General features: G+C 40.6%; 1 protein-coding gene across 8 annotated transcripts in view; it reads right to left on the bottom strand.

Annotated features, from left to right (window-relative positions):
• The window catches only part of EHBP1 (EH domain binding protein 1), a 206726-nt gene that overhangs the window by 173876 nt on the left and 12440 nt on the right, over positions 1-20410 (bottom strand). For all 8 annotated transcript variants that reach the window (XM_058800825.1, XM_058800826.1, XM_058800827.1 and 5 more), the window contains exon 3: positions 4560-4617. In XM_058800825.1, the coding sequence (XP_058656808.1) occupies positions 4560-4617 (58 nt within the window). The remainder of the gene's footprint in view (positions 1-4559; positions 4618-20410) is intronic.

The raw sequence follows: 20410 nt of genomic DNA, 5'->3' as shown, positions 1-20410 counted from the left end.
GATCAACACACTGCTGTCAGTGCCCCCTTAGAGCAGACAAGGAAAGCAGGGGATCCCCACAGGTCTCCCCATGAACGTCTCAATTCACCAGCAGGCACACGGGTTACAGCTGTGCACATGTGTAAAGCTACAGAAACACTGCTGAGCTTGGGGAACCAGCAAAAACTCATCTCCACCACAGCTTCTCTAGGACTGGGCTACCTCTTCAAGCTTGATTTCAAACACACACATTCATGACATACATGATGAATACATCATGTATTAAATACATGAATCATGCTATTTGGTTCACCAGATCTTGCCTTATTCACCATCCACAGTAGATGATGCTCAGATAAAGAGCCTCTTCCCTGTCTCTTCAATCAGTTTCTCACATCATCTATAGGGTTTCTTATTAGAAAAAAAAAAAAAAAAAAAAACAACCAAATAAAAAATCAAAGCCCAGACAAATAAAAAAAAGCCTGAACACAGCGTTATTTTTCTCATCATTTTCTGAAACAACCATCACTGCACCTCAGAATGTCACCACAAGTCAACTTTGTGGACTCCCAGAAAAAAAAAAAAAAAAGAGTATTAATGACCTCCAGTTTACAGTCAGGGATTACAACCACAGCATGATCTTGTAAGTAACTTTACTAAAAAACTGAGAAGCTCCAGGAATGGCATTATTGAACTGTGCTGGTCCCAGACAGTCATCAGCATGTCAGGGGCACAACATGCCTTTGGAACTGCAGCCCAGCAGGGACAGGCAGGGCTGGCACTGGGCAATAAAGTAGCCAGAAAAGGCAACAGATTGCCAAAACCAGCAAAACAGGTGACCCAGCTGCTGCTCTATTGATGGAAGAGCCTTGGAAAAATGCTGGCCAGGCTGCTGCTGAGTACAAGAGATTCCTTTTTCTCCCTGTCCCTTTGCTTCTCTTGGCTCTTACTTCTCACTGCCCAAGTTCTTTCCCTTTTCTTAGCATTGTTCCTTCTCCTTTGTGCTTAAACAGTTTTTGATAAACCTGCAACAGAAGTGCTGAAATCACAGGCAAGGCCCCTTCTTTCAGCTTTGATACAGAAAGAATCTTTGAAGAATAATTCTGTAAGGCTCTCAGAAGCAAGTGCAAATTTGATTCTTCAGAGGTGTATAATTCAACCATAAGCCCCTGCACGTTCACAGGAATAGCAGAAAGTACCTCCTTGACATCACAGCAACATCTGTTTTCACATTGAAATTTCTTACTTCAAAGCCTGGAAATTTGAGAGCACCTCAGTGAAATGAAGGTAATTGTATTTTCAACACGTTTTTCCCTTGCTCTACTCTACAACAAAGACATTCTACCACCACCCAAGAAAAAAAAAAAAAAAAAAAAGACTGAGAGAGATCCAAAAGCCCAGGGCCTGAAACCTGGGCAGGCAACTTTCCAGTGTGCCAGGGTACTGAAGAAGAGTTAAACCTGTCCATGGCTACAAGCTGCACTGTCTGTAAACCATGGATGCTGAACAGCATCTAAATAAAGCTTGAAGAGTGCACCTGGTTTTGCAAACAGACAGCATTTGCACCTACAGACAGGTGACTCCCACCCTTCTCAAGCTGAAAGTTCATTTCGGTTCTAGGACTGCACAGCAATTCTGCCAAGCACAGCAAAACTGCAAATCACCATTTTATGTAAACTCCTGGCACACACAGTAGAGATGCCCAACCACACAGAGCCACCTTGTCCTGACACATCTCATGAAATATATTGAAATTACACTTGCCCATGGAGAGCAGGGCCCAAAATAGAACTGTAAGTAACTTAAATCTGCATTAAGGTCAGTAACTGCTGGATGTATTTATGGTCTTGTATCCATCCACCCCTCAGACTGCTATTTATATGCTCTTTCAAAATGAGTGTTTGTTTTTCATTTGCAACACTTTGAAACTTACTGTAATTCAACATATCTACAACTCCTATTCTGTGTTTCCCACAGTAAGAAGAAAAATAATCAGACTCCTGCACATAATGCCTCTTATTATTTCTTTTAATAAAGGAACCACTGTAGCTTATTTGGAAAAAGAGCATGTGGGGCAGGAAGCATATGAAAATCATGGAAACCCAAAAAAACAAGGGCTTCAAAGGACATCAAGAACTCAGCTTTCAGTTCAATGGCATTTTAAAATTGTTATCAGTTAGAGCAGGCATCCCAGTGCTCATCCAGAGCTCCATCTTCCAGTTGCACGACATTTTTGCTTAATACAACTCTTGTACTTTCCCAGTACAAAAGAGACACAGAGCTACTGGAGAGCATCCAAAGGGCCATGTTTGTGAGCTTGTGAACTGTCTGCTGGTGATATGCCTCATTAATGATCTGAAAAGTTCAAAAAACATAACCTCCAAAAAACTCTTCACAACGTCTTTACAGTAAGGTAAAACCTCGTCCCTCCCTTCCTCCCTCTCAAGAAGCTGAAAACCAGACAATTATTAATGCTTTGTACTCATTGAACCCAGTGTCCACCAAAAATAAAATAAGAGGAAATATTCATTTGACTTGCTTCCAGTAAAGCAATTAGATGAAACAAGTATGTTGAATAAAGTATTTTGCTGGCAGGATGACTAAGAGATCAAGAACATTTATTGATCTACAGTTTTTGACCCAAACAGCTCAAGTCACATCATCTACCAAAGCTTTAAAATTAACTCTATGCTCTGCCCACGTTTCAGGGCCACTCAGCCTCTTCCAAAGCACCTCTGTGGGATCTTACTAAACATGATTTAGTCAGCCAAACTTTTCTGAGTCTCAGGTTTAAATCTGCCAGTTTATCCAAGAGTTGCTTCTTCTGCCTGGTGACCAAAAATGAGGACATATCATGGAACTTCATGGCCCAGCTGAAAAAAACCTTCAAGCCCAAAAAGCTGAGCTAATGCCAGAAAATCCTGTTGCCTCAGGGAAATGCTGTCATTTGGATCCTATAAAATGACAGGCAGAAACCCATCAGCTCACAAAGCCATGCTGGACTTCTGTTACAGTTTCTCCTTCTGAATGTATTCTGAACCCCAACAAAGCAGTCATTTATGACAAATACCTTGTTTTTCACCAATCTTTTCAGGGTTACAAAGCTTGTGCAAGCATTTGATATAACTTTTATCTCTCTGTGCAACAGAAACTAAATGAAATTAATACAGAGAAGTTGTCATAGGGTGAGCCACATCAGACATCAATTAGTGGCACCAGCACTTACTGCCTAGATACACACTGTGCTATAAACTCAAAGGAACTTGGGTTAGTTGATGTTTCAGGAAACAGGAATAGTCTGGCTGGCTTTGCTGAGGACTATGGAACAGGAACAGGTACCAGACTGAGCTCACACCCTTGTTTACTCATCAGGTGACACCTTTGGGTTTTCATAACCTGAAGCAGAATATTGGATGCACAACATTTAGTTGTGCAGTCAGGAACCAGTCTTTATCTAAAACAGCCTAGAATAGCTTATACCTCAGTTAAAAGACAAAATACAACAAATATGCATGACAATCAGAAAAAGGGGTTAGAAAAAGAGGAGTACCAGTAAAAAATAAACCCAAAGCCTCTCCTGAGTAGAGTAGAAAACCATGTATCACATTTTCTAAATATTTAAGCTCTTCAACACAATTATTTCAAGATATCTTCTCTATCATGAATGCCCTCTCTCCACTATTACAGAGTTCTTTAAAACATCATATTGTGTTACACAAATACACACAAAAAAAGAAAAACAAGCTTATACCATCATTTTTTAAACTGAAGTGCCAAAGAATTATTACAACTTCCAAACTTTCCTCTCTGACAAGATCATTTGCCATAAATCCAACCAGGCTAAGAGGCCACAGCATGGGGAAAGGCAATGAGGGAATGAGCAAGTAAGCCCAAGTCATCTCAAAGAGAACAGGAGATGCTAAAGGGAAGGGAGGAAAACAGCATGCACCCCTGTCCCCATGAAAGACAAACTTGATCAGTGTCCAGAGACTGGAGAGACTTCACTCAGAGCTTCCCATTCCTCAGGCCACCAAGTTATTAGTCATGAAACACAAATTTACAGGTTTGCCCACAGTGTTTGTAGAAGATGTAAATATTCACTTCAGAGACACTCTGCTGGACTGAAAGACCCTGCTTTTATTCTTTTTTATTTATAGCATTTCAAGTTGTGAAATAGCCTCTTATCCAGGCTTTATCTGCCTATTGCAGGGATGGCAGATTCTTTATTACTTTTTTTTTAATTAGTTGGGGCTTTTTTTTAATACACTTCTAGTAGAGAAACCAATTCTCCTTTCTAATTAGGTGTAGCAATTAATAACTGAATTGAACTGACAGTGATATAATTCTGCTAAACAAATAACCAAAGCTGAAATCAGAGTTAAGAGTTCCCATAAATTAGCACTGACATCAACAGCAGTTTACTCTGAACTTTATGGATAAACTGAATTAAAAAGAAAAGTCAACAACTAAAATACTTCTCATTTATTTATTTGGCTGCTCCTCACTTTCAGAAAAACAGTCCCTCAAACCACTGACCCTGTTTGTCACTCAAGTTGGGACTTAGTAAGGAATCAACCAACCTTAGAGGATTTTCTTCTGCTTCTTCTTGTCCAAACCACCACTAGTTTATCTGGCTGCCTGTTGAAGATAAGGAAAAAACAGCTTAATATACAAGAAGATCAATATGTAAACAGTTTATATTAAAACTCTTGCAACAGGTAATGACATCCTTAGTGGATAACATGCTCTCTTAAAAATAGCTCATCTAAAACCCACTCTCAGCACCAGCCATTTAACAGGAAAAATAATGTGTATTTATAGAGACAGGCTGTCCTCCAGTCCACCCAGTAATGTCATCATTATCCTCCTGCTCTCCTTGCCTGTGGATGTTTCCCCAGAGCCAGCAGCACATGTGAGCAGAAACTCTTCCATGGGGCAGAGAACAGGATCCAGACTCACAGACACCTTGGAAACATTCCAGTACCCAGAATAAACATTAATGCAAATTCCAGCTTTAATTTCTATGCAGATATATTGAAAAGTTACATCTAAGTTGCAAAGAAAGCAGGTAATTTCACTTTTTGTTACACAAAGGATTATTTTTCTACTTCAGTAACACAAAGAGCAAGAGAATCAAGTCCTGTATTACTCCTCAAAATCTCCTTGGACAATGACAGGTAAATCAGCACTTCCTCAACTTATACTCCAAAGGACAAACATACTGAAAATCAGTGTGGTTTCCCAAGCAATTGTTTATTTGGTATTTGCAATGAATATAGATGGAAACCTCAATAAACAACCCTTCCAGTACAAATTACTTTCTCTTCAAATTTCCTAGGAGTTATTTACTGGTTAACAGTTTACCCTTATTATATCTGCCTTATTGGTTTTACAGTTGTGTCTGAGTGATTTTTGACACTGACTTAACTTCCAGACTTCCCATCCTCCCCGCATGATACACTTAAATCCCATTGTATGATGACCACACTTCTGGTCCCACTTCCAGACCTGCAACCCTCTTGTGCAGACTCCTGACACCATTCCAGCTTTGTTTTCTGGCTGATGACCTGAATTCCATCATGAAGCCCAGCTGTAAATCCACCCACAAAGGATTTTCAATGGAGTCCACATCTCCACTTAAAAATACTAAACCTGCATGTGCAACTCTGCCTGGAAAAAAATTGTTACACAGATTTTTGAGACACCAGTGTAAGAATCCTTGCATTTCTAAAGCCAACAGCAAAACAAATCAGAGTGGGGGAAAATGGGTGTAGCCAAGAAAAAGTCAAAGCACAATACATTCAAATCATTATTAAAAATGCACCCAAAATCCCCCACACAAATATTCTGAGTTAAGGCAGTGTTCCCACTGCTGTTTCATCACAGGCAGACTACCTACTTAATAACAAACTTTTCAAATGAAACCCCAACTGGTTTAATAATCATTTTAGGCACTGAAGTGCTGGCCATATTTCCTTTCATACATACTTTTCCATTGAGCTGTTGATCATTTCTGCATGTTACAATAAAAGCAATACCTCACCCATGATTCACACTTAAACCCCACCAGAACTAAAGCTCTCCCAAAAAACTGAGCTACAGGCAGATCCTGCAAAGGAAATGAGGACACAAGATTTGTTTGGTTTTGTTTTTTTTTTTTTTTTAATTGAAAGTGAAATAATCTGTATTTTAAAGTGTAAATTCACTCAGTCTGTTGGACTTCAAAGCTCTTTGTGCTCACTTGGTGGTGGGTTCTCATCTTTGGCTTAGAGCAGCACCATTTGATGGGAACTGTATTTGTGGCACCAGGGAAAAACAACACACCCCTAAGCAAAGCAATCCAAACCCACACCAGCAACATTTCCCAGTCCTGAGGAACTCCCTCTGCCAGGAACATACAGAAATCACTAACATGAAAAAGCCAATTAAAGTTTTAATTCAGGCTGAGAGGACCAAGCCATGCTGATGGACAAGCAGGAGCAGCATTTGCTCCCCTCACTTCTCTCACCTATATATTTATTTTGTTAAGTACTGAGCACAATTTGCTCCTTCAGCTTCAAGTATGAGAGAAATTCACATCCAGAGGCACTTTACCCAAAAAACCAAAACAACAACAACAAACCAACAAACAAACAAACCAAACCAAAACCAAACCAACAAAAAACCCAAGGAAGGTCACCACAATAAGGAGACAGAAAATTTAGGAAAATGGAACAGGATGAAAAGGGAAGAAAATACCCCAAAGGATGAGTGTCCCCTCTCTGTACACCACATGAAACCTAACAAAAAGCACTGCAGTTCTTCTAAGGGATTTTCTTCAAGGAAGTCACAAATCCAACAAATCTAAAATATCTTCAATTCATAGAACTGTTTGACTAACAAAACCAAGAGCAACCTTTCCTCCCACAATCTGTTCCTAGCTCTCCTATGGCAATATACTTCTAGAAGAAAAAGCCAGCTCATATTTTAATCAGCAATTTTGCGTTCAAGGTTATTAATGATATCTCAGTGCTAGGAAATGGCCGATATCACATAATGCACATTGCTAATTGAAAGCATTAGGCAATATTTCCTACTTCAGACATCTCCCTTCCTTTAACATCACAAACCTCAGCTGCTCATTAGTCAATAACCAAAGCAAACAAAATCACCTCTGAAGAATTAGTCTGGAGACCAGTTTTAGTATCCTTTATGAGTTTACTTATTGAACTTGGATATCATTCCAAATACAAAATCCACAATCACAATGCTGCAAACTGAACAAGTGCTAATGGTCAGCAATAAAAAATAATAATAATTTCCTGTGCTGCACAAATGACATTTCTCATTTCTTTAAATCCAGCAGCTTTCAGTCAGTCACTTATTCAGCAATGCCAGTGTGCCTAAAGCAGGAATAACACACTGCTTACCTTAAGAGAATGGATTTGGAGCAGGGGAAGAGAACTGGGTTTTAGCTGGACAGTACATTTCCCCACTAAGTAACTGCATCAATCCATCAATTCAACACCACTGACCTTTCAGCAGCAGAGTTTAACACTGTTCTGGAGCCTGCCACCATTGCCTTGGGGGTGCTGGGCACTTCCCTGGCAGGGGGAGCCAAAGGAAGCCATCAGCACTGGGACATCAGGGACTGCCACTGGGACGAGCATGGATCCAGTGGCAGGGGTTGAAGGATCCAGCTTGGATCCAGAAGACAGCATTTTTAAAAACTTACCATAAACCTGTATTTGGTATTTACTTGTTATTGTGTGGTTCACAAAAAAACTATTCCTGAAGAAAGGCAATTCATAGTAGTAAATTTATTTTATTATTTACAAGTGAAACTTAGCAAAGAAGCAAGGAAGATTGATTTCAAAGTTTGTGGCTCAGAAAAAGAGATTCACCTCTGCCCTGCACACTAAACAATTAAAATGGGATCCAAATTATAAAACACTTTTAATTCAAAACCAAGCCTGCTTTTCCTATGAGATGGAAGCAATGATTTTGGTACATTCCATTTTCCCACTGAAACAACCAATTAAAAAAAAAAATAAAGATAAATACTGGAATCAAACTTTGCCATATCCTCATCTATTAAATAATGTAATAAAAACATTCTGCATACTGGAAACGACTGACATCTGATCAGCACCTCATACCCTACAAATTTTACTGATTGAAAGGCAGTTGTGCAAGATTCAAGGTCTTCTGTGTGTTGGCCTGACCATTCTAGGAAGTGTTTGGCACAATATTTTGATTACAGAACTCTCCAAACATCACTTGTAAAAGAAGGACATGAAAGGTATCAGTCTCCTGTGAACTCTTGTTTTGTAAACCTTTGAGCAGAAGCTGATAACATTACCCAGGACATATTTCTCCACCAAACTTACTGTTCAATGACAAAAAGCTATAGAAGTCTTGGGGTTAGAATCTGCTGTTGCAAAGAACTGCAAATGCACTTAACTATAATTCAGACCACTGAAGCCAACAGCAAAACCAATGATTAACAATTTTTTGGTGAAGGGTGGGAAAGCAGGTAACAGGATTTCTTAGTAGAAAGGTACCACTACATTTCATAAACTCAATAACTGTGAAATGCCTGAAATGTACAAGGTACCTTTTCTGTATGTACCCCACATGGCACAGCCTTGCATGTTTGTTTTGGCATCAAACTGCCGAAGTGTTGAGTTTTGTCTTCCCCTCTCCTTTTCTTTCTTTTTCAGCTGAGCTGTTTTATTTTTACTATGTTTGATTTGAACTGCATTAATTAGTATGGGCTGCTAGATTACTCTTGTGAAGCAAGCTTAAAAGAGTATAATTAATAAGAGAAGCACCAGTGATAGCACAATAGCATGCAGATGCACCTATTGAAGGATAAAAATAATTACTTAAGGACTAATGTCAAAGTACTTCTGATAAGAATTTTTTTTTTAATAACCTTTTGTCCCTTCTGCACTGTGCATCCCAGCATGCCATGCACAATTTCCATCCATTAGGGACCAATCCTCCCACTCCACTAGCACAGCTTTCTACATGGCTGCTGAAACACCACCAAAGCTCTCTAATGGTCTCTTAAAAATAAATGTGGTTGGTTCTATAGCACCATTAATTTGGGATGAACATTGCTTTTCCTCATTTTACAGCTAATTACTTTGAAAAGCACTCTTTACAGTGCAGTCTTCTGCACTAGGTCCTGCCCTATTGCCATGTATTACCATTAGCCAAGGAACTAATCAGGCCATGGCCTTTCACAAGCCTTGTGCTGAGGTTTGTTCCCCCAGAGTTTCCTGTTGGTCACCATCAATGAAATTTCACAGCTGCCTACAGCTGCATGCAGGAAGTGCAGGCAGATACTGCCAATGCTTTAAACAGGCCCAGAGACACTGGAGGAATGATGTCAGGCATTGATGCATTTGCCAAATGAGCCTCTTGCTGAGTGCAGGTACAGCACTGATTGCAAGAGCCAGAGACATTGAGAGAATAAACTGCAGTGCAGGTAAAACCCCTCTGAGGTAATTATAAGACGAAGTACATTACAAGAGAAAGTTGTGCAGTTCAGGAAGGGGCTTGGGGTCTTCTTCCCCACTTCACCTTAACTTCCATGGTGGAAGTTAAGGACTCCTGGGTAAGGCCTGTGCCATCCCACAGAATTATGTCAGACTATCGGAGCATCCCCTCAACACAATTTATTCTGGACTATGCACCAAGCCCCTAAAAAAAGGCAGAGTTTGCTCTTCTATCATTGAAACCATTCAGTAGTTTTAACAAGCCTGGGAAATGTCAAAAGAGAAATCATTAAAACAGGGAAAGCAAGAGGACATCACAGCTGAGATCCATCCACCTCTACATCTTCACTTTTTAACACAGAAAATTCCTCCATTTCTTCCCACCAGAGGTCTCTACAGATTTTTCCAAGACTACACAAGCCCAATGAAAGACCAGAATTCGCCCTGGGAAGTGAATTTTCCATTTTTTAACACATCTGCTGCTAAACAGACTGGCCTCTTACAAGACCCACATCTCAAGATTATGCTTTGCTTTTCAAAAGAAGCTCTAGTCTGGCTTTGCTTGGTTTATACAAAATAGGGGAAAAGCAAGACACTCTGACCTATTTTACGAGTGCAGTCAGACCTACTGAATCTGCACAGTGTCTGTCTGCAAGGCTGAGAGTGGAATGTGTAGTATGTACTGCTGATTACTTGATTTTCTCGAACCAAACACAAATGAAATCTGTAGGATGAGCTGAATTAAACAAAACCCAAGTTCATCTATTATTCAGAAAAAAGTGACAAGGGCAGATTTTACTTCATTTTTCAAAGAGTTATTGCAGCAAAAAACCCTCTGCAGAACTATCTAGTAAAGTCTTGTCTTAAAGCTTTTTTCAACAGAGTTTTACAGTGCAGAATACACAAATTGACCCTAGTCTTCAGAAATTGTGGTTTTTACATCCTTTAGGCAGTAACACAAAGATGCCTTGACAAGTCCCTGAATTTTAGGTCCCATCCAGCTGCTCTCCACGTGGAAGCTTTCTTTGCCTGGTCCAATTCAGCCTGGCTGTCAGCAGGAGGGGTTCAGTACTGCAGGATAAGGGCCACGTGGGTTCCTTATCTCACTCTGGCACAATCACAGACACTCCCCTTAGACAGACATCTACTCCAGCAATGCTCAATCCACACGTTTACCCCACACAGCTGTCCACACCAGAGCTCACAAACACCACCCAGCACTCCATACCTAATGATGCCTAAATAACCTCCTAAATAACCAGGAGCTGCTCCAGGAAAGCTTGATGGTGACACCGACCAGTCAGTTCTGTTCAGGCTGACTGGCAGGGAGGAGCATGGGGCCATTCAGACAAACCCTGAATGGAAAGTATTGCTTTACAGTGGAAAGTTCACAGGAAGGAGCTGCCAGATCTTTTTCAGATGCCTGATTTTCCTTTTTATGCTCTTTTGCCAGAACACTTGGTCTACATTTTAACAGTGAAAAAAAAAAGATGCTTTAAAAAAAAAAAAAAAAAAAAAAAAAAAACAAACTCTGTGTTTCAAGTTGGTAGGTTGCTCCTCCTGAGCAGAGCAGGAACTCCACAAACCTGCCTGCACCGCCCGCCAGGGCCTGACCTGCTGTGAACTCACTGTGCTGCTGATCCCCTGCCCTGCGGAGCTGGGCCTGACAGCTGCCACGTGAATAAACACAAAACAGACAGGAAAAAAAAAACACTATTTCACCTCGGGCACAACAGTGCATTTCAAAGCCGGCCTGAGAAGGAGAAGGGCCCAACCGTGTCCCTGCTCTGGAGCCCCCCAGCACCTCCACATCCCTCCCGTCCTCAGCAGACACCCTGGTCAGCGCTGCCCCTCTCGGGCTCACCGTGCCATGGGACAATAAAACACCCGTGACAGCAACCCAGAAACAGATCCAGCAAACTGAGCAGGGAATTCTGAATTCCAATTCCATCTCCTGTCCTCACTGACTATACAGCATCCAGAAAATTTCAAGACAGACACTGAGCAACATCACCTCCCTTTGATTTTAGTCCTACTCACACCTCTACCTACAGACCAAAAATTATCTTTATACAATAATGTGCATACATTACTGAGGATGCCCAATTGAGTGTTACCCCTTCTTATTCTGAAGCTCTGAAGTATAACTGCTAGGTGCATTCTCATGATAAGAAGTATTAATAAAAAAAACCAATTAAAATGAAACTCTTTGACTGACAAATGCTGCCTGAAACACAGTTTCAGCCCATCAAAAATGCCCACACAAACCATACTTTTTGTACTAAAAATATGCAAGAGACTTTTTGGCACACCATTGTCAATTTTAATCAGACCCTATTCTCTTTTGCATAATTTATTTTTGTGTCAAATAGTATTCAAAGAGAAGGCTTTACTGGTTTTCAGTCTACAAAAACCAGAGATTAGAAACTATTTTTCTGTCATTCCTGCAGAACAGAAAATTGTATCTTGCACCAAAACCACAGTTTCAGGAACATCAACTATTCACAACAGACACTTCCTTCTCCAATTTGTCTAAAATATTTAAGAAATTCTGCATAGCCTACCATGAGCAATTAAAGAGAAGGATGATCTTTGCTGCTATTACTGCCTGGGCAAGTTTGGCATTTACACATAGACACATGAACAAAGGTTTATACTCCTGTTCCACAGAAATTCCAATGTCCACATCAGGACTCAGACAAAGCAAGTTTCAGAAGCTACAGTGCATTAATGCCTCCATCCTCCTGCTCTGCTTGCTATCCATGGACACATCCCAAAGAAAATTACAGTTCTGCAAAAGCAGGAGCAGAAGAATCTGGCACCACATGTCTTTTAAAGCTCCCTTCCAAACCAACAGCACCAGGTATTTTTTTGTTTTTATTTTTAAGAGTATGTTTTAGATAAACACAAAGCAACTTCTACCATTTGAAGATGCACAGAAATTGTGAACACACTAAAAGCTTCTGAGTGGGCAGCATGGGTAGAATGATACCAGTTCATAGAGCTTGTCTGGAAGAGAAAATTCCTACCACCATCTCAGGTGCCCAGATTATGGAACTGAGATGGTTAGACAAGCCAGGAAAAAAAAAAAAAAGGCTGATACCTACAAAAACCCAAATGACACACAGCAGTCTGCCTCTGATACTTGCAAGGTTGAAAAGCTTGGATAAATGCTTGAATATACAAAAACAGCACAAACTCTGGAGTTACACAGAAGCCCACAGAAGATTGTAGCCTAACACAAGCATTCAGTAAACTCAGGGGCAGATTTCCTGATCAGCTGTGTCCATGCCACAGGAGCCGTGTGGAAGGGCTGGTGTGATACAAACTCATATTTAGTCTTGCAAATGATCACTCTACTGAGCCCTAAATTAATCATATTTATTTTGAGACACAGGCAACTCATGGCTCACGCAGAGTGAGCTCCCCAATTAAGGCTTCCTCATCTGTCAGCAGCCTCCTTTTGCTTTTGCAAATTAGTATCACAAGGAGGAAAAAAAAAAGAGGGAGGGTTGTGAAGAGTGCCTAGTGAAACCATGGCATGCTGTGCTAGCTCCTTGTCCCTGTCACTGCCCAGGAGAGCAGATTTTGCAAATATTGCCAGGTGCTCTCAGCCACAACTACAACAGAGATGGCACCAAGCAGTATGAGCCCACTTTTGGGGGAGGAAAGTGCTGAAGGATGGGATCCTGAACTGCTTTCTGTGCCCTGATTCTGGCATCCCCTGTATGAACAAGCAGGACAGAATGACACCTGCTTTCAGCAAAGCTCCCAGTTCCTGGAGCAACACTCCTGGAACAACACACCTTTCTGCCACCCTCCAGGGGCACCAAACCAGAACATTTCACCAACTGCAATAATGCACTGGCTACTGCAGATCTCTGAAGCAGGCACAGCCTCAAAACACCACAGAGAAACACAAGAACCTTGCACTGAAACTTGGGCCCCAACCAAAGTCACACATTTACACACCAAGCAAAACAAAAAAACCCCAGAGCCTCAAGTGACCTCATCTTCTCCAAGCTTAGTGAGACTGTCAAAATGTAAAAACTGAGAATGAGCCAACGTGGCAAATTTAGCAGCAGTAAGCTATATGTAGATGTTGTCAACATCAAAGCTATGATTTTCTTGCATGTTAATGAAAAATTTACTAGATTTACAAAATTTTTGTTTATGGTTTCCAGGGAACTGGAAACTGCCATGATCATTTCCCATGAGATGTCCCATTTCATACTGGTGACCTATCAAGAGCTGTTTTAAGATGGAGATGTGGACATAAAAAGTAAAATTATTCAATCAGTATTTGCAGCTAAATAACTGTTCCAAAGACTGCAAAATTAGAATGATTCTTCGTCTTCTAGCTCAATCTATTTAAGTTGTTACACTGCTTCCAAGCTGCTTCCTGAAACAAAAGCTGCCACTTCTGATTACAGAAGTCAATCCCAAAACCAACACAGATTACTCCCATTTACAGCTCAACAGTTCTTTGTGCACCCAAAGTCTAAAAATTTGTATCATTTTAGGAAGTTATAACTGACCAAGCCTTTAATTAATGCCCTCAAATAACACCCATGGCTTACATCCAGCAGCAAGTATTGGCTAATAAAAAAGGTATGTTTAGTCATGGATATTTCAAACAAAGCAAAATCTCCTGCCAACATTAGGGGCTTGATATGGCAAAAAATAAACTGAAAACAAAAATGGGGGGAAAAAAAGAAGAAAAAACCCTCAACCTAACTGAAAGACCTCTATTTCTGTTTTGAAATGTAAAACAAACAAACAAACAAAAAAAGGTACAGCTTTTAAAAACTGTAAAGTTTCTGAAATACAAATTTCACACTTTGCAAATACAATTGATGAAACATTGCTGTTCCAAGATCCAAAAACTCCCTAAGAACAGCAACAATTAAGGACCTGGACAGATTTTGCCAATAGGAGCTGCTTGTAAGATGCCTAGCAGCACTTTGAACTAGATTTTAACTACTCATTTCAAGATCAGTTAAACTGGGAAGTGACAGTATATTTATGCTGACTGCTTTAAGCATGGCTTTCAGTTAAAAAAACAAACCTACAGCACCAGCATTGTGGCTGAATTCATTCATTCACAAAGAAATAGTACCTTTCAGCCAGACAGGTTGGTATTTTTTTAAATAAACTTCCTTTAAAATATTTTTCTGTTACAACTAGCTCTCACTCAAGTTAGGCACTTCCACCAACAAAGCCCTTTGTCCCAGCATCCCTACAGAAGGAATTGAGTAGTGGTCCTTCATATTTTTTCAGTACACCAGACTGTACCCACTCTGGTTACTAACAACCACAAGGAGGACACTCCTCAAGGTCCTTAATATACCCAGAATTGTTGAGATTTGAGCTGCTAAAAGTTAACACCATCCTGTCCTTACTTACATTCCCAATGAAGACACATACACACAAATATCAACTCCTTCAAAGTCAAATTTTTAACTGGAGACTGAGACCAAAGCCAGCCACTACCTTGGTTCCTGTGTTGCCCTCTCTCTTCTGGCTGTGCTGTCATGGTTGTTTCCCATCTCAGCTTAAAACAGACAGAACCTGTACCTTTTCCCTGCTACTGTGAAATGCCTGGTTGTGTTTTAGTCTGCTGGCTTCTTTACACAGCTGAAGGGCTGTGCCATGGGGTAGCTGTAAAGCAAAATCTTCAGCCACAGAAGACGCCTGGGTGCTGGCCAGATTTTTCATTATGTGGATTTGATGTCTTGCAGGCTGGATTCCAGTCTTGTACCATTAAATGAGGCAAAGGGATCAAGAGACAGAGCCACTCTATCCCACAGTGCATACACCTTAAAAGATTAAGTATTTTGTCTCACCTTAGATTTCAATTTTAGTCTAATTCAAAAATTTTTTATCTGTAAATACAAATGTGTCTGGTGTGTAAAGCAGTTCTCCTTGGAAGCAGAAAGGTGAATAAAAAGGGAAGCTAGACTGGTTTCTGGAGGAAAATATACTGTTAATCTGGCAAAGGGATGAGAGCCATCCACTGAAATTAAAAGAATGCCTCTCAAACGTACTGCAACACCTTGTTGTGCCAAGGGAGGAACAGTGTCCTCACAGTGAAAGGCACACACCTCCTACCAGATTAAGGGCTGCAGAATCTAGTAAGTGAGGATAAACAGGAGGAAAAATTTTAATTTCAAGCTTTTAGAAGGGTATTACAGTAAAAGAAACTATGATAAGTTGCTGTAAATTATTCCATTTCAAATAGGAATTTTAATACATTTGTCTAGTTAAGGTCAAAGAAGCCAAATGAATAAAATCCACTCTGCAAACTAACCATCAAGGGAATGAGAATGAATTTTAGCTGTGCAGAGTTCACTGAGCACTGGGGGGGAAAACCAGCTATGTGCAGAATCATCAACACGGACAATAGAGATGCGTGGGCACACAAACTCCTTGGATTCTGCAAAATAAGATTTTCCACATATTTCAGTGTATTTTATACAAAATGCACTTTTCATCTTTAAAACAAACATGGCCCAAAAGTTGAAGCCTGCAAAATTTTTACATACTTCCTTCTGGAGCATTCAGATGGAAGGCCAGGCTTGGCAGGGCCAGCACAGCACACACGGGCTCACCCCACTGCAGCACCACAGGAACTTCCAAGAGAAAGGGCAGGCCCGTGGAGCACACTCAGGAAAATTAATTGTACCACAGTGATGGGCAAATCTCATGAATCGAGTGTATTTAGCAAGGTTTTATTTATGCACTTCATGCTTTAAGCAGCTCTCAACTCTTCCACTTTCTGAGCACAGACAAGACCTTACACAGAGCATTTATCTCAGCTCGACCTGTTAACTCAGCCTTGTCCCCCCAGCTGTGACAGACACAGCTGGCACAGAGCTCTTCACTCCCTGCCCCGTGCAGCACCAACACCTTCTGAGCCACTTTCCTTCCCCAAAGCTGTGAGGAAGTGAAACTGCTCTGCTCAGCACCGCAGCTCCAGCTGCACCCACCCCGGACAGAGGCACCCAGGAGACCTGCCAGGCCCGAGCCTTCAGCCCTTCCACCACTGCAGCAACGTCGGCAGGTTCATTCTCCTTGCTCTGGTCAGCTTTGACTAAAACAGGGGTTGTGTTTGTTTGTTCTGCAGCCAGACAAGCAGCACAGCACCAAATGAGGTGTGAATTTACTCACTCACTTCAATGCAGCTAATGGGCAAAGATGTTTTGGGCCACTGAAACCCTCAAACTTCAAAGCCAATGGAAATAAGTGTTCTGGAGAAAATGAAGTGCAAGTGTAAACCAGAGCCAGACATTGCATTTTGCACACATCATTTCATGACACAAGGCAAGGAAATCTAACAATGCAAAGAAAAAGAAGTTCAGTCAAAGAGAAAAAAAAAACAGGAAAATAAAGATGACACAAGGCCAGCTTCATCACATTATTAACAGCACCAGACATACAGCAAGCACCTACGTTTTCCTTCTGCCTTTGAAGTATTTGGTTTCTGTACAATCCTGGTCTTCAAGAATCAGCCACAGAGCAGGCTGGTGATTCTGAATGGTGATGAAGGTTTGCTTGGAGAGAGAGTCAAGAGGCAAAAATACAGTCTGTCTCTGACCAAACACAGAGCCATTCTGGCAGTTTAACCTCATAAATATTTCAGATGTCTCATGTGCTACCCTAGCTCTTCCTACAATAAGTCACAGGACAGATATGCTGGAGCAACAAACAAGTAAAATAATAGCATCAAACACACTGCACAGATTTCTTGGCATTTTCTTAAGGGTAGGAAATAAAATGTCTCTTTCTCCCCACCCCCACGATATTCACATTCTCTCTTCCACAAGCATTACATTTTGGGATCAATTTTATGGATGTGATATGAAAGAAAATGCTATAATGCAAACTCCAAGCAGAAAATAAATTACAGAATAAATTCTACAGCAATGTAGAGAGGAGGGAAAAAAAAAAAAAGATCAGCAATTCTAATCCAGACAGTGTGTATACATACTCTTAATTACACATCACTCCTTGAATGTGTAATTTCAGAAGCAAATAGAAAACAAACAAAAAACTTTCCCCACAACAAAAACCTTCCAAAAACCAGGAACTGTAGATCAATAATCACTGGTCATCCCCCTCCAGAGTTATCTGTTCTATTTTTCTCACATACTCTGCTTCACTGGTCCTGCTCTACCTCAATACTGAGCTACAAGAGTTTCCACTCTGACCAAACACACTTGTAAATAAGCTCATGATTAACATGATTCATATTGAAAAAACTAAAAGGGAGGGGCCACTCTTTTAAGTTTGTAAAGCACAACTTGCAGTTTTTTCTTTAGTTATGTAGCACCTTGCTATCATAAATCTGCGCTCATACAATTCCTATCAGTACAGAGAGTGTTCCTTGCACCTTCTGTACAATTTCTGTCTCAGAGACATAAAACAGGGATCATTTTTCTCTATCAGTCTTGTAAGGCTGGATTAGTAAAGGAGCAGTGTGGCTGCAGAATTTTTGTGCAGAGGAATTGTTAGCACTTTATTTCCACACAGCTAAGTGTCATTTTGTAGTTTTACACCATTACCACTGAACAGAGAGCTGCTACCATCTGGCCTTTAACAGGAGATAAAAATCCTGCTTATAAGTAACCGTGGATGCAAAATGTAGAAAAGTTGATGAAAGATGATTTGTGCACACAGATTAGGGAGTGATAGAAAAGATGCTTTTTCTGCACAGTTACAAGGCAAGTTGAAAGGAAGCAGAACCAGGATTTTCTGAGTTTTATTTCTACAATTAGGCCACACTGCAGAAGGAGAAGCAAAGACTTTATTCCACCCTCCAAGTAAAAAATACCTAAACAGAAAAAAAATGCACAAAATGTATCAAGTCTGCTCTGAACAAAGGCAGGTGCTAAACTGACACAGAACTATTTACATAAGGAACAAGAATAACTTTTACTACCACTTTTAGCAACTGTAAGCCTGTATAGCTTTTGCAGGCTCTTCTAGTTTCAGTATTCTCAAAAATCATTCTGCTGCCTCTGGCTACGTCTGAAGAGAGACAGAGAACACTATTTGCAATTTCTTTGCTGTGACTGGGAACTTGCATTGGGATAGGAAAAAATAAAACTCCATAGCACATGTGTATATTGTGTATGCTGCATTATTCCTCCCCTTTTCACATCAGCCACCTGGAAACCCAAACATGGCACCAATATGGAAAACCATTTACACAGATACAGTGAAGAAAATGCAATGTGATGACAACAAAAGGATACATCAGCTTGAAGATATTGAAACATCAATTTGGACTGAGTAAAACTGCATGGGGAAAACCTTTGCACATACTGCAGTTTTATTTGCAAAGCTGTAAGTCTTAGAAAATGTTATAAAAAGAATACTCAGAATTTTTTAATATTGTATCAATATCCAGACTTTCTCTACCTGTGCCTTAAAGGTAGAAATATTTAAATAAAGCAGTTTGTTTTTATTGAGCACAGAAACGAATTCCCAGAACACTTTAGACTTCTTTGTTCACTGTATGATTGTTACTATCACACTCACTCAAAAAGAGGTGAAATCCTGATTAGCATTCACCAAGAAAAGGTGGAACCTCCCTTTTAAAACCATTTCTGAAAGAACTGTGATTATCATGAATTCTGAAAGTGAAGCACTCCTTTCTGTTTGGCAAAGCCAGAGGGAAGGATGGGGTTGTGGGACATGTATGATTGCTCAAGCACAGTGAAACAGTGGAGCTGCTGCCTACAGACAAGGTCCAAGCACACATCTGTGCACACTGCCTCCTCAGCAAAACCAGGGCTGAAAGCTCCACGGGACACACTGAGTTCCCATTTTAAAGAGGGCACACTTGGTCATAAGAATTTCCCATGGTCTGGGTCAGCAAACATCTGCCTGAATAAAACACAAAAATCTGATTACAGCTGATTATGGGGATTGTATTCAATGGAAGAACAAAGGCCTGGGGGGCTGCTACAATTTTGAGTATTTCAGTAACATTAAAAGCTTCATTATTTCAAAGTTACTTATTAATTTACCAACAAGAAGGCTTGAGGTTGTAAGGAAAGCAAGATTTCTGGCCTGCTCAGCCCATGCACACCTGGAAATCTCCCAGAGTAACCAAGGGTGGACAAAATTTGTCCCTTACTGGCAACAGCCAGTCCTTTTGCTATTCACCATCAGCATCCAGGCTTTCCATCCCCTTAAGAGGGTTCCATTACATACATTGATTTTACATATACACACCACATCTTGAACTATATATTTGCACTTATTATGCACAGGTGACACTTCTTTGTCACGTGTCAGCTTTCAGAAACATCTCCCCACCTTAATTTCTTTGCTGGAAGGGATGTTCAGAATAAGGAGTTAAGATCCCACAATAAAACCCAAACTAATCAGAGATGATATTGGCAGAAACACAAGAAGGCTCCTTGGCTGTTCCCTGAAATAATTAGTTTTATTTCACACAGTGGTTGCTCATATTTAAGTCTCTATTTTTGTACCTCCAGACCCATCAGGACCTGCCTTGTTTATCCTGTACACACAGACCAGAAGACATTCAAACAGGGAGAAAAGCCTCACGTTCTGCTCCTCACTCCCCTGGTGCTTCCCCACCAGCTCACACCACCTCACAGCCCATCCCGCCCATCTCTGTGCAATGCTGAAACAAAACAGGTGAATATTCCATGGAAAAGCTGCAAGGCTGACCATTTTAAAAGGCTTCTTAAGGCAGTAAGAAGAAACTGATCCCACAGAAGACCACCAAGGCTTCTCGAAGCCCATCTATGGCACAGCACTCATTCTGTGAGGATAACAAGGCAGCAGGTTTCTGCTCCTCTAGGTCCTAATGGGGTCAGCCATAAGAGGTACTGACAGTTCTCACAATGAGGTGAACACAAACAAATCAGGGTACATTTCAGTCTTTGTATAGTCAAGAATAACTCAAG

Source organism: Ammospiza caudacuta, chromosome 3 (genome assembly GCF_027887145.1).
Source record: "Ammospiza caudacuta isolate bAmmCau1 chromosome 3, bAmmCau1.pri, whole genome shotgun sequence".
In the NCBI taxonomy this organism is placed as follows: Eukaryota; Metazoa; Chordata; class Aves; order Passeriformes; family Passerellidae; genus Ammospiza; species Ammospiza caudacuta.
This window is presented reverse-complemented; position numbering and strand designations above follow the sequence as displayed.